Source organism: Mustela nigripes, chromosome 17 (genome assembly GCF_022355385.1).
Source record: "Mustela nigripes isolate SB6536 chromosome 17, MUSNIG.SB6536, whole genome shotgun sequence".
Lineage (NCBI taxonomy): Eukaryota > Metazoa > Chordata > Mammalia > Carnivora > Mustelidae > Mustela > Mustela nigripes.
In genome coordinates, this window is record NC_081573.1 from 17063367 (window position 1) to 17078135 (window position 14769).

Here is a 14769-nt window from a genome sequence, read left to right on the forward strand (position 1 = left end):
AAGTTTTGAGTTGCACATACTCCTTAAAGGCAAGAGGTATCCTTGCCTTTCCCCTCTCCTTGTTCCTGGAGCTGATGATGTGGAAATCATGAGAAGGAAAAGGGAGAGCAGCAAGACACATGTGTGGAGACTGACCTCTGACACAGAGGGATCACCATACCAGTTCTCGGTGATTACATGAAACTTTACATAAGAAATAAACCACCCTGTTTAAGCCACTATTTTTTTGGTCCCTTTTGTTATAACAGCAAAACATTACAGTAACTAACAAAAGACAAAGAGCAGTCTCATGGGCCCCAGCTATCAGCTAAGCAATTAAGCCTCACCCTGCCCAACCTCTTCTTTACCCAGCCTCCTATTTCATCCTCACCTACCCAGCCACCCCCCAACCCTTCCTATAATCATCAAGTCCTCCAACACCTAAGTTTCCCGCAAATTTAATGCACGAGTCTCAAAAGTCAATGGCAAGGTGAATAAAATAAAAATGGGCTCAGGGAGAAGGGCCATGGGCACACACAGGGAGAGGCAATGAGTAGGGGAGTTAGTTGGAGCAGGCGGATGCCTTTCCTTGGGTGTCACATCTCATCCAACCCGTAGTCTTCTTCGGGAAAGTCCCCCACTATCACAACCGATGGCTTGACGAAGGCGCCGTACTTGGCTTGGCATTCGAAGTAGCGTTTCCCATTCACACTGTAGGGCATGATGGGGGCGGCAGTGGTCAGAAAGGGCCCCAACATGGCTCCCACCCCAGATGCTCACTCACATGCCCTTATATGAATAAGCACACATATGCACACACAGACACGGGCACAGACACACACAGGTGCCCTAATGGGATCACTTTTTACCTGCCATCGTTTTTCCCTAGTGGCTCATCATAGCGGACACCAATCCAATAGCCAGGCTTGAAATCTGTGAGTCCTGCCCAAAGAGGAAAGCCCAATGAAACCCCTGGATACAGCTCACCCCAAATTCATTCCCACCCACTGAGTTTAAAGCCTATCCTGGCAAAAACCTCTCCTTGCTACCACCCAGGGCCACCTCCATCTCCTGCCTGGACGAATATGGTAGCCCCCTTTACTGGTCTCACTGTTCCTAACCTAGATCCCCTATTTACTCAACACCCCAGTCAGAGGAGTCTTTGTAAAAATTTAAAGTAAGTAGCACTGATATCTTGTCCCAAATTCCTCAAAGGCCACCCATCCCATTTGGCATAAAATCCACACTGCTTATGACCAAATGATTTCTTTTCTTTTTTTTTTTTTTTTTAATTTAATTTTATTTATTTATTTGACAGAGAGAGATCACAAGTAGGCAGAGAGACAGGCAGAGAGAGAAGGAAGCAGGCTCCCTGCTAAGCAGAGAGCCTGATGCGGGGCTCAATCCCAGGACCCTGGGATCATGACCTGAGCTGAAGGCAGAGGATGAACCCACCGAGCCACCCAGGTGTCCCATGACCAAATGATTTCTTGACAAGGGTGCTGAGACTATTCAATGAGTTAAGAATAGTCTTTTCAGGGCACCTGGGTGGGTCAGTGGGTTAAGCATCTGCCTTTGGCTCAGGTCATGATTTCAGGGTCCTGGGATCGAGCCCCACATCGGGATCTCTGCTCAGCAGGGAGCCTGCTTCCCACTCCCCCATCTGCCTGCCTCTTTGCCTAGTTGTGATCTCTCTCTCTGTCAAATAAATAAAGAAAAAAAATCTAAAAAATAAAAAAAAAGAACAGTCTTTTCAACAGATAGTTCTGCGACAACTAGATATCCACACTCAAGAGAAGAAAGTTGGACTCCTAACTCATGTCACACACACAAGCTAACTCAAAAATACATCCAAGGGGCATCTGGGTGGCTCAATGGGTTAGGGCCTCTGCCTTCGGCTCGGGTCATGATCCCAGGGTCCTGATATCGAGCCCCGCATTGGCCTCTCTGCTCTGCAGGGAGCCTGCTTCCTTCTCTCTCTTTCTGCCTGCCTCTCTGACTACTTGTGATCTCTGTCTGTCAAATAAATAAATAAAATCTTAAAAAAAAAAAACAAACAACACATCTAAGACTCATATACAAAACATAATGCTATAAAACTCCTAGAAAAAAATACAGGAGTGAACCCTTATATTAGGCACTGGTTTTTTTAGATATAATTCCCAAAGCATAGACAACAAAGAAAATAATAAATTGGATTTCATAAAATTTTTTTTTAACTTTTTTTTTTTTTTAAAAGATTTTATTTATTTATTTGACAGACAGAGATCCCAAGTAGGCAGAGAGGCAGGCAGAGAGACCCCGCTGAGCAGAGAGCCCTATGTGGGGCTCGATCCCAGGACCCTGAGATCATGACCCGAGCCAAAGGCAGCGGCTTAACCCACTGAGCCACCCAGGCGCCCCGGATTTCATAAAAAATTTTAAAATGCTCTGCTTCAAAGAACACTATCAAGAAAGTAAAGACAACCACCCAAGTGTGTAAACCTGGTGATTCACAGACCTGTACCCCGGGGATAATAATACATTGTATGTTAATGAAAAATAAAAAATTAAAAAAAAAAGATAACCACCCTACAGAATGAGAGGGAAAAAAATTGGGAGAAAATATCTGTAGATCATGTACTAGATAAAGGAATTGTATCTAGAATATATAAAGAATTTTACAACTGATGGGCTGCACTGCATCTGGTAAAATTCACATGGTGATCTCCTTACCCTCAGTAACTCGGAATGTGACTGCATTTGGAGACAGGGTCTTCAAAAAGGTGATTAGGTTAAAATGAAGCCATTGGTGGATATAATCTGATCTGATTGGTGTCTTTATAAGAGGAGGAAATTTGGACACACAAAGAGACCCCGGGGATGTGCCTGCACATAGAGGGAAGACCACGTGAGGCAACACCTCCCCCAATCCCCGCAAGAAGGCAGCATCTCAAGCCAAGGAGAGAGGTCTCAGAAGAAACCAAACCTACCAAGGCCTTGGTCTTGGGACTGCGGGCCTCCAGAACTGAGAAACACATTTTTGTCGCTTAAGCCATCCAGTGTGTGGTTCCTTGGTTATGGCGGCCCCCGAAACTAATACACAACTCAATGAAAACTAAATGACCCAGTTAAAAAAAAAGGGGGAAGGATCTGAATAGAAAGTTCTCTAAGGAAGACATACGCATAGCTCCTACAAGGATGGTCGATCTCATTAGCCATCAAAGGAATGCAAATCAAACCCACCTGCTGTCCCAGGTCGTACTCACTAAAATGGCTATTATTTTATCATTATTATTTTTTAAGATTTTTCTTTGTTTATTTGACAGACACAAACTGCGAAAGAGGGAACACAAGCAGGGGAGTGGGAGAGGGAGAAGCAGGGTCCCGCCAAGCAGGAAGTCAGATGCGGGGCTCAATCTCAGGACCCTGGGATCATGACCTGAGCTGAAGGCAGTTGCTTAACCAACTGAGCCACCCAGGCGCCCCTAAAATGGCTATTATTAAAAAGACAGACAATAAACATGTTGGCGAGGGTATGCGGAAGCCAGGGCCCTCATACGTGGCTGGTGTGACGATGACCAGGTGCAGTTCCGCAGAGGGTTACACAGAGTGACACTGTGACCCAGCAGTGCCTATGAAAATCCGTGTCCACACAAAAGCTTATACAAGAATGTCCACAGCAGTATTATTCGTCATAGACAAGACGCTGGAAGGACGCACACATCCATCAACTGAGGAAGGGATACGTAAAATGTGGTATATTCAGTCAACCCGGCATGGGTTGGCTATAAAGAGAAACAAAGCACTGACACATAAAAACCTTGAGAACTCAGTGAAAGAAACCAGTCATGAAAGACCATGTCTTACAGGACTCCATTTATATAAAATGTCCAGAACAGGCAGATCTACAGGGACTATGTTGACTAGTGGCGGCCCAGGCCTGGGGCAGTCAAGGTTGTAGAAATGGGGAGTGGCTGCTAATGCTTATGGAGTTTCTTTTTGGGGAGATGAAAATGTTCTAAAATTGACTGTGGTGATGGCCGCACAATTCTGTGAACGTGCCTAAAACCAGGGAACTGTATGCTTTAAGTTTTATGGTATATGAATTATATCTCAACAAAGCTGTTATTAAAAAAAAAAACCAAAAAACAAATCCGGGGTGCGTGGGTGGCTCAGTTGGTTAAGGAGCTGCCTTCAGCTCAGGTCCTGATCCCAGGGTCCTGGGATCAAGCCCCAGGTCTGATTCCCTGCTCAGCAGGAAGCCTGCTTCTCCCTCTGCCCCTCTCTGCTGCTTATACTTGCTCGTGCTCTCTAGTAAATAAAATCTTTACCAAAAAATTAAAACAAAAAAACAAAAAAACAAAAAACCCTCAACTACTCTCCACTGTCTTCTAGGTCCTGCATGGTCTGGCCTCACTCCTGCCCTGACCTCACCTCATACCTCTCCCCTCATTTCCTCCCCGAGAGCTGACTTTCTTTCCTGCCTCAGACAGGCCCAGCCTGTTCTTGCTCCCTGGTCCTTTGCACTCCCCATGTCTTCTGGCTGGAGCACCCTTCCCTTCACGCTTTCCTCCCCCTAGGAAGCCTCTAGGATCACTCTCCAGGGCGGGTGTGGTGCTGCCTCTCCGCTCACACAGCCTCACCAAGCTTCTCTCCTCCCCCCACCCCCCATCACCTCAGGCCCCTGCCTTCCCCATCTCAGCTCTGACAGTGTACCCTGTGCCTTCACCTCAGAACGGACCCCTCTGGCCTCCTCCATCACAACGCACGATGTCCTGCCTCTGCATCCCACTGCCCTGCCATCAATACTCTGCGCTGTCACTGTCATTGCTGGGTCTGTCCCCCCTGCCGGAGCACAGCCCACCTCAGGGCCGAGCAGAAGGCCTCCGTGGAGCACGTACCTACATACATGACGGTCCCCCGGCGAGGGGGCTGCCCAGGTGCCCGCACCTCACAGCGGCTGCCCACGGGGATGGCGCTGGCCTGGGTCTTCTCCTCATTCAGGCGCTGAGTGGCCTCGGCCTCTTGCTGTGCCCGCTCCTCTTCGTTGTACCGGCCTAGCTTGCTGCGCTTCAGGAAGGAGCGGACTGAGTCTGAGGGTGGGGTGGGGGACAAGGCTTAGACATGGTTTTCCTGGTGTGGCCTCTGGCCTAATGGGATCACCTTCCAGTCACACAGGGCCGACATTCAGAGAGAAAATCTTTTAGGTGTCAGAGGGGTGCCGCCCAAGCCCTGAGTCTCCCACTATAGCCCTGGCTTCTCCCCCAGACCCCTGGGGCTGCCCCACAATCCAGAAACTAAAGGAAGGTGCCTGCCTCCAGTCTTCCCATTACGCCATCTTCCCGTGTTCCTTCAGCATCATAGTCCCTCCATGCTGCCTCTCCTCGTCTTACCCACTACACATTCTGATCCGTTTTGCTCATGCCCCCATGGGACACTATGCCCCCCATGTGAGACCCTTCTACCCCAAACTTCCCTCTCATGCCCCCATCTGCTGGCCCACACTCCCTCACACCTCCCAGCACCCATTCACACCCACCCCCTGTACCCCTCCGAGTCCTATCTGTCCACACACCAACTGCATCCCACGACCTCTACTTGCCATGTATGTCTGTCCCCACTGCCCACACCACCGACCTCCCCACAGTGTCCCTGTCTTCCCCCGACCTCTGTCCACCCACACAGACCCCTTGTGGCCCCCAGAAGCCCCCATCCATCCCTCTGTGGCTGTACCTTGCCTCTGGTCATAGGCTTCTTGTGAGATCTGGTATTTCTCTACCTTGGACACATCCTCGTACTCCCCAAGGCGGGCACCACTGTGGTCAATGACCTGTAGTGAGGGGAGGGAGGTCAGTGGGGAGCAGGACCTGGCCTGGGAGACTTGGGACGCTGGGGGCAGGGGACTGCACGTTGTAGCATTCCCTGGATTTAAGTCTCTCCATCGGGGAAAGACCACAGTCCTCTAGCCTCACCTTTACCCAGGCCTTCTCTCCTCTCCTGAGCCTAGCAGAAGGGATGAGAAAAGGTGGCCACACTGGCCATCTCCCCTTCTTCCACCCCATCTAAGCCCTCAGAGGCTGGATCTTTCCCAGACAATCCCCCCATGCTGCCACCATCCCCACTGATGGTTCCCAAGGCACTGGAACTAAAGAGCCAAGCTCAGGTCTTGCTCACAAGACTTCTGGGCAGCCCATCTGCCCTCTCTGGGCCTCTGGGACCTGCTAAGCTGGCCCCAAGCTCGGAATGTGACTGCATTTGGGTGCTGGGGACACAAGGAGTGCTCCTTCTGCTGGGAGCCCGACCCTCAACAAACACAGGTATCTATTCAACACTGATGATGACAAGATTCTAAGTAGATAAACAACGAGGTTTAGGAGCATGAGAGGGTTGTCAGAGAAGGTTTCTGAAAGGACAGGGTGTCTAAGCCAAGGCCTAAAGGCTGAGAAGGAACAAAAGGCATCCAGTCTTGGGTAGAGAAATGTCCTTAGCCCTTTTTCAGGAACAGCAGGAATGCCATTGTGGCTGGAGTGGAGAGCCAGGGGAGGTGGGAGACACAACAGATCACTGCAGACTTTGGCTTTTACCAGACTGAGATGCAGCCAGGGAGGCTGAGCTGGGAGCGCCCTGACCCTGACTCAGGGCCTCACTGGTGCCTTGTGGCTGCAGGTGGGGAGTAGACTACAGGCACCCCCACCCCCGCCACCAAGGGCTGCTGTGGGGTCCAGGAGTGAGAGGATGGAGGCTGGGCCAGGGCAGGCGCAGTGGGGGAGGAGAGTGTAGACTGCAGATAGATTCTGGAGGTGGAGTCCATAGCTGACAGACTGGATACAGGTGTGAGGGAAAGAGAGGGGCGAGCAGAGACTGTAAGGTGTTAGGCCTGAGTCACTGGGCTAACAGTGAGAATAGAAATGGCCCTTTTGGCGAGTATCCAAAATCTATAAAGAGCTTAGCAAACTCAACACCCAAAGAACAAATAATCCAATCAAGAAATGGGCAGAGGACATGAACAGACATTTCTACAAAGAAGACATCCAGATGGCCAACAGACACATGAAAAAGTGCTCCACATCACTTAGCATCCGGGAAATACAAATCAAACCCACAATGAGATACCACCTCACACCAGTCAGAATGGCTAAAATTAACAAATCAGGAAATGACAGATGCTGGTGAGGATGCAGAGAAAGGGGAACCCTCCTACACTGTTGGTGGGAATGCAAGCTGGTGCAACCACTCTGGAAAACAGCATGGAAGTTCCTCAAAAAGTTGAAAATAGAGCTACCTTATGACCCAGCAATTTCTCTACTGGGTATTTACCCTAAAGATACAAACGTAGTGATCTGAAGGGGCATGTGCACCCGAATGTTTATAGAAGCAATGTCCACAATAGCCAAACTATGGAAAGAAACTAGATGTCCATCAACAGATGAATGGATAAAGAAGATGTGTTATACATATACAATGGAATATTATGCAGCCATCAAAAGAAATGAAATCTTGCCATTTGCGATGACATGGGTGGAACTAGAGGATATTATGCTTAGCGAAGTAAGTCAGTCAGAGAAAGACAACTATCATATGATCTCCCTGATACGAGAAAGTGGAGATGCAACGTATGGGGTTTGGCAGGTAGGAAAGAGGGAGACAAACCATGAGAGACTCTTAATCTCACAAAACAAACTGAGGGTTGCCAGGGGAGGGGGCTAGGGAGAGGATGGTGGGGTTATGGACATTGGGGAGGGTACGTGTACCCCTGGGGCTAATAATACATTATATATTTATTAAAAAATAAAAAAATAATAAAAAAAAGAAATGGCCCTTTTCTCTGGTCAGGATCACTAAGAATTTCTATTTTCTGTATTAAGGATCTTGTAAATTTGAGGTGGCTATTATTTTAAGCAACGAATACAGGTAATATATTATATATATATGCTTAAAAAAACCTGTTTTTAAATAATCTCTGTGTCTAACATGGGGCTTGAACTCATGACTCTGAAATCAAGAGTCACATGTTCTACCGACTGAGCCAGTGAGGCACTTCAAACACAGGTAATATTTATAAACAGAAAAATAATTTAAAACAAATATAAATCCCCCAGAGGCTCCACCTCTAGGAAACCTTCCTCAAATGACCTCAGAAGTTAGCCTGTCTACACCTGAATCCATGTGTGAAAACCTCCTATTTGAGGATACCATGACTCGTGCCTGACCCATCAACATATGGAGGCTGAGGCTGCCCAGGTAGACTTTGGGTAAGTCCAAAGTCTCAGTCCTGTGGGCCCAGCACTACCCTGACCTGCTCCCACTATGATCCAGTACCCATCACACGACCTGGACTATGGAAGCAGCCCCCTCCCCAGTCTCCCTGCTCCTCCTGTCTACTGCAGTCTGCTCCCCACACACAGTCAAAGGGAGCCTGTGAACACCTGAGTCAGACCTGGACTCCCCTGGTTCAGAGCCCTCCCCTGACTCTCACTTCCCTTTGCCAGAGGAGAGGCCACTCTACAGTCCCTGTACTTACCTGTGCTCCCTTTCACCTCAGTGTTTGCATATGATGTGCCCTTTTCCTGGAGTACTGTTTTCCCTTCCTCAGTTAACTCTTCCTATTCTCCAGGTCTCTGCTCAAGTATCGCCTCTTCCAGGAAGTCCTCCAGGACCTCATTGATAGGTCACGTTCCCCCAGTATCGGCTCTCCCAGCTCTGTGATCTCTTCCTATGTGGCCCTCGTGTCTCTGTTTCATATTTGTTCCTATAAGTATTTAGCTAACCTCTATCTCACACACGGGACAGAACTAAAACAGAGACTGCTTCAGACATGGCTCATAGCTATACCCCTGGCATAACATGGATGCTCAATGAACACTTAAGAGGTAAAAAAAGAACCAGTTCTCTGAGCACAATGACCTCCAGAGTCATGCAAACTGAGGTGAAAATTCTAACTGTAGTTCATCCTTAGGAAAGTAAATTCCATCCTTAAGCTAAGTTTTGTCTTTTGCAAAATGGGGTTAATCACACCATCTTCCAAGTCTTATGGATTCAACTCAGTATCCAACAGTGATTCACTGAGCAACTTCTCTGGACTAGGCATTATTCCAGGTGCTGGAGGAAATGCACAGTATGTCCCAGGGTGCTAGGAGCTAAGGACAAAAACGAAGTAAAGTGGAAAAGAGAGGAGATTTAAATTTTATATTGAGATCAGAGATGGCTTCACACCCTCCAGGTGTGAGGAAGGGAGGAATAAGCCTCCCTATAAAAAGGAACCACGCAGGCTCAGTGTATATAGCACTTGCAAAGGCCCTGAGGTGGAGGTCACCTCGGATGCTGGGCTGTCTGAGGAATAAGGGGAGAACAGAGAGGATGTGAGTTGATGCATGCAGAGGTCCTCTGTTTTCCAACTTCTCCCACTGCATCCAGTCTCATCACTCACCCTGACCCACCTCACAATATGCCTCTGTATTCTGTTGCCTCCACCTGGCAGGGCCCTTCCACCCCTTATCCTAAGTTGCCCTTTCCTCATCCCCAGGTCTCAGCTCAGGCATCCCGCCCCTCAGGAAGCCCTTTCTGATACTGCCAGGAGGAGTCAGGTACCTCTCTGGGGGCCCCCAGTTCCCTGGCCTTTTCCCAGTCCGGTTTGGACTACTCTGGCTGTCACTGTCCAGTGATGGCTCTGTCTCTCTCCATGCGGGGCTCCATGAGAGGCGGGCCTATTTTGGTTATCACACAGAGCAACCTACAGCAAGTATTTGTTCAATACATAAATGAATGGAGGGGAGGTCTCACGTGGATGCGGCAGCCGTCGTCTACTGGGTAGGAGCCCAGCAGTGCGTCCTCCTGATCCAGCTTGCTGTAGAACTTGTCGTCAGGCCCATACAGCTCCAGTTCCATGCAAGAAGCAGGACTGCCCACCACCAGCTCTAGTTTACACTGCGAGGGGAGCAGTCGGTGGAAGGCTGTCAGCGGCCCCATCCTCTGCCCTGAGGCTCCACTCCTTGCGTTTTTATTTTTTTAAGGTACGTACTTGCAAATTTATTTTATGTTTTTTAAAAAAGTAAACCGTACGCCCAACACAGGGCTCGAACACATGAGCCCAGATCAAGAATCTCCAGCTCTACCAGCTGAGCCAACCAGGTGCCCCTAAGCTCCGCCCCTGTAACAACCATCATCCCATCCCTGTTTCTCCAAGAAACCTACCATTTAGGACCCACCTGGTTATCCCTGGCCACGCCCTATGCAACCTCTGATTTTCCCTTGCTTCGCCCCCAAATTCTGGAATCTCAGGTTCCCTCTGGCCCCACCCCGCCGGGGGCCCAGTCACCGCAGTCAGTTCAACCTCGGTAGATCTCTAGCCCCTCCCGGCGTTCGCGAAGCCCCTCCATTTCTTCTTTGCCCCGCCCCCTCAAACCCTACGCCCCGCCCCCCGGACCCCGCCCCCACGGCCACACCTTGAACTCAGCGATGGTGAGGCTGCGACTGTACCGCTTTTCAGAGCGGAAGCTGTTGAGAGAGCTGCTGATGAAAACGGTCACTGTGGGCGCCGACAAGCCCGTCACCTCCATCTCGCCGCGCCGTGCCGGGGTCCGCAGCCCGGTCAATCGCCTCACACCGGCTCCGCAGCCGTCGCCGCCGCCGCTTCTGGGATATCAGCCCCTCCCCCTGATCCCTTTTTAGCCAATCCATGATCTCCCGCTAGCAGGGTCCGCCAATCGCCACCGTCTCTTTCCCACGCCAGGAAGAGGGCTCTCCCGTAGCCTTGGGTAGGCCCAGCCAATCCTGAGAGGTCTTCCATCGTGCACAGTTCTTCCAATGGCCGCCCGGGAAACGGCCCGGGCGGGCGAGGCCGAAGCCCAGGGGAAGGACTGGCGAGAGCACCCTCGTTTGCGCATGTGCACTGGCCTTCAGCCAGCCCTGCGCCTTGCATATTACGTAAAGCATCATATTCCTGGCTCTCGAACCCTGCTATTCGACGAACGGGGAAAGCGAGGCTCAGGAGTTGTAAACAATTACCGCAGGATATAAAAAAATTGAAGCAAGTTAATTAGTCGAACCTCAGTGCAGAGAGCCGAGTACAAAGCCCCGTACCAAGAGACAGTACAAGTGCGTAGCTCCGCCCCGCTTTGGCGAAGCCACTAGACTTGACCCTTCCCGCGACCGGTCGCCCGGCGGAGCAAGTGCGGAAGGCGTGCTTGGCGGGCAGTGCGTCGCTATGGAACCAGACGGGACCTATGAGCCGGGTTTCGTGGGTATTCGATTCTGCCAGGAATGGTGAGGCTGGGCCTGCGAGTGTGTAGGGGGAGCAAATAATGGCCCCAGTACTGACCTCTGACTTCCCCCTCCCCACAGTAACAACATGCTTTATCCCAAGGAGGACAAGGAGAACCGCATTCTGCTCTACGCGGTGAGCACGAGCTTGCGGAGCCTCCGGTGCTTCCCAGAACGGCCATCTGTTCCTAGTGTGACCCCAACCTACTCCACGTGACCGTTACTCCTTTCACGCCTCCTACGCCTTTTGATCTCGCCTCTTATCCCCCGAGTGAACCCAGTCTCTTGTCTTGCCCATCCCTGAAGTGATTCTCAATATACCCCATTATCCCAACGAGACTCCATGCTCTAGTCATTCCCTCCAGGGAAGACCCAGCCTTGCCCTCCAGTCCCTTCCCTGATCTCTCCATGACCCCCTTCCCGCCACACTCGCCCTCTCCTAGTGCCGGAATTGTGATTACCAGCAGGAAGCCGACAACAGCTGCATCTACGTCAACAAGATCACGCACGAAGTGGAGTGAGTGGCGGCACTAAAGCCTGGGGATGGGGTTTTGGGGTTGGGAGGCTTGGACTCGGCGTAATTATTCACCTTCTGTTCCTTCAGCGAACTGACCCAGATCATCGCTGACGTATCCCAGGACCCCACGTTGCCGCGGACCGAGGACCACCCGTGCCAAAAGTGAGCACGCTGCTGGTACTGGGGATGGAGTGGCTCGTCCTCACTGGGTGAAGGAGGGACGGGTATGGTTGGCTGAATGGCTGACTGTCCTCCCAGGTGTGGCCACAAAGAGGCGGTGTTCTTCCAGTCACACAGTGCCCGGGCCGAGGTGAGTGGCTGGAGGAAGGCTTTCTGTGGGTCCCAGGGTTGGTCCTCCCTGGGGGCAGGGATACCAATATTGGGGGCACCCTTACCAGTGGGAAGGGCCCCTTTGCCTATTATCTTGGGGTGCGGGTCTGCTGGATGGAGGTTCCGGTGTTGTACCATTCCATAGTACCTTCCTAACCGCGCACCCTTTCTGCCAGGACGCCATGCGCTTGTACTATGTGTGCACGGCCCCACACTGTGGTCACCGCTGGACCGAGTGAACTATCCTCTCCCGAGTGTAATAAATACTGCGTTCTGTGCGTGCGTTTCCTGTGTTTATTTGCCCCTCGTGGGTTGTGTGAGATGCACATTGTCAAGCAGCACGATGTAGGGCCCGGTGCTGCAGGTACGCGTCTGGCCTAGAGCAGGTGAAGCCACAATCCTCACATACATGCAGCTTCTCCCGGCGCTCCCGGTAAGCGTAGCTGGCCGGCTGCCCGTGCACCTTGGCAAGATGAGCTTCTAGGGAGCAGCGCTGTGTAAATGCTTTCCCACAAGCTCCACAGCGGAATGGCCGGATACCTGCAGAAGGGCAGATGGAGAGGACAGACAGGGCAATGGCCTCCAAACCAAAGTCTCTCCACTTTGCCCTCCAGGAGCATTCCCACATTCCTGCTCTAAGTTGTTCAGACTCTGCCTGTGTCCGTCCCATAAACACAAACACTGGAAACTCCACAGTCCGGGCATCTCTTTCCCATTTAATTCCAGACCCTGCTGGGGCCCAGCAGCCCTGCCCCTGCCCCTCCTTACCGGTGTGCGTTCTCATGTGGCGCTTGAGGTCGAAGGCATCATGAAAGCCCTTGCCACAACAGCGGCACACGTGGCGGCGCGCAGGGCTGTGGCACTTGAGGTGCCGAGTCAGCATGCGCTGCAGGGGGAAGGCCTTGGGGCAGAGTGGGCAGCCCAGGGTCCCCGGGCCCCTGGGAGTGGAGGCCAGACTGTCCTGCATGGGCTGTGGGAAGGACATGGGAGTTAGACTCCCCAGTTGGAGCAAATACAATCCCTGGAACTGGGAACCCAGGAGGTCCGGGAAGGCCAGAGACTGCTATTTATGTGTGCAAAGGCTTTCCCTGACCTTTCCCTATTGCCTTGACCTTGATTTCTATTTCTCCATGTTACATCTTCCAACGGATTTTTCTAATTTTATTGTCTATCCCTGTAGCCCCCACCAGATTAAAAGCTCCAGGAAGGATGGAATTTTTGTCCTGGTAAATATCCATTGCCTAGAACACTTACTGCCTTTCAACACGTACTGAAATAGTCCCAATTGCATTTATATTCGGGCTGGTACTTCCCTTCTTCCAGGGCATGCACAGCCGAAAATCCCTTCTGAGAAGCCCCTGTCTTCCCCCATGGTGCTCCTGTCACCTTTTCTGACTTGCCATAAAGCAGTTCACCATCCACTTGACTTGAATCTTGTTCTGCCCCACTAGACAGAGGGATCTTGGGGTAGGAACTGTGACTGCCCACCCTAAGGAAATGGGGCCTGGGATGAAGCCTACGCAGTGCTCTATTAAGAAAGGAAAGGCATTCCCAGCAGAGAGAATAATACGTGGAAAGGTCCAGAGATTGGAGGGGCATATGCAATGGGCTCAGGAAGTAGGGGGCAGTGAGGTTCTGTTGAGGCTGAGAGCGGGCAGGGGTGAAACTGAGCAGGGTCTTGTGGTCCAGCTGCAGACTTACCGCTACCCAAGAGTCCCCGAGGCCAGAAGACTGGTCTGCTGGTGGGCCCCGCTGGTTGCTGCAGTCTGAGGAGAGAAGCCAGCTGGTGATGCTTTGTGTCTCACCTACCCCTCACCTCAAGTCCCAGTGAGGGGCCCACCTGGGACATAGGCATCTCCCCGGAGCTTATCAGGCAGGTGGCCCCAGTTGGGTGGCTGTGGACGCCGACTCCTGACCAGGAAGGCACGGGGCATCACCTCCAGGAATGGTGATATGGCCCCACGCAGATGACTGCCTCTTCCACCTGCAGTCACGCCTCAGCCTCAGCCCCGGATGACTAGAGGGAGGAGGGAGCCCTGCGGAGCCTTATTCTCTCTATGCAAATTTTGTGACCAGCCCAGGGAGCTGACATAGCTGGCTCTAGTTACTCTGCCATGGGACCACCATTCCTCCCCCTTCTCCTAAACCAGGTTCCTGAGGACACTTGCCGGACACCAGGGGTGGCTAAGCACTAGGACCCACAAGAACCTTAAGCAAGGGCAAGACTGGAACCTAGACAGCTCCTGGAAGTGCAGGGAGGCTGTCTTCTCAGTAGCAGCAGGGCCAAGGACCTGAGGATCTGTTTGCCAGGCAAATCAGTTACCAGCCGGACATCCAGCAGCCTGCTTGGTTATTCAAATCACAGCAGCTGTCTGAGGAAGGGAGGGTGAGGAGTGGCTGTGATTGCTTGCTCCAGAGGAACGGAGGGACAGCAGGGTGCAGGAATGAAAGACAACGGGGCTGAATGTAGGCTATGCATCTTCCAACAGGAAGCTCTACCTCTCTGATTTTCAGAGCTGACGTTCAGCCACACTGTACACACCTTGGTGTAGCAGGTATTAAAATGCTGGTGTGTTCATAGTCCAGCTCCTAGTGATTGCCTGGGACACCACTTCCCCACTCTTCCACAGTCCAGGAGCCAAAAAGGGTCACCTGAAACCACCAGAGACTCCCAGAACCCCACCATTCAAGTGAGTCTGTGT

The 14769-nt window shown here is 51.5% G+C and overlaps 3 protein-coding genes across 4 annotated transcripts; 1 reads left to right on the top strand and 2 right to left on the bottom strand.

The window, feature by feature from the left end:
- Positions 1–421: 421 nt before the first annotated feature.
- TBCB (tubulin folding cofactor B) lies at positions 422–10706 on the bottom strand. 2 transcript variants are annotated; one of them, XM_059381862.1, is made up of 6 exons: positions 10404–10706; positions 9742–9885; positions 5695–5791; positions 4863–5054; positions 849–921; positions 422–690 (listed from the first exon to the last, which is right to left on the bottom strand). In XM_059381862.1, the coding sequence occupies exons 1-6, from the start codon at positions 10515–10517 to the stop codon at positions 576–578; spliced, it is 735 nt and encodes a 244-aa protein (XP_059237845.1). In that variant the 5' UTR covers positions 10518–10706; the 3' UTR covers positions 422–575. The 2 variants fall into 2 exon arrangements, with proteins under 2 accessions (XP_059237845.1, XP_059237846.1); XM_059381863.1 differs by lacking the exon at positions 10404–10706 and adding an exon at positions 10167–10295.
- Positions 10707–10944: 238 nt separating this feature from the next.
- Positions 10945–12345, top strand: POLR2I (RNA polymerase II subunit I). The gene is made up of 6 exons (XM_059381865.1): positions 10945–11223; positions 11302–11356; positions 11664–11737; positions 11825–11899; positions 11996–12047; positions 12244–12345. Exons 1-6 carry the CDS (start codon positions 11165–11167, stop codon positions 12304–12306), a joined length of 378 nt encoding a protein of 125 aa, XP_059237848.1. The 5' UTR covers positions 10945–11164; the 3' UTR covers positions 12307–12345.
- On the bottom strand, positions 12307–14110 carry OVOL3 (ovo like zinc finger 3). The gene is made up of 4 exons (XM_059381864.1): positions 13908–14110; positions 13769–13833; positions 12836–13037; positions 12307–12607 (listed from the first exon to the last, which is right to left on the bottom strand). Exons 1-4 carry the CDS (start codon positions 13999–14001, stop codon positions 12399–12401), a joined length of 570 nt encoding a protein of 189 aa, XP_059237847.1. The 5' UTR covers positions 14002–14110; the 3' UTR covers positions 12307–12398.
- Between the last annotated feature and the right edge of the window lie 659 nt (positions 14111–14769).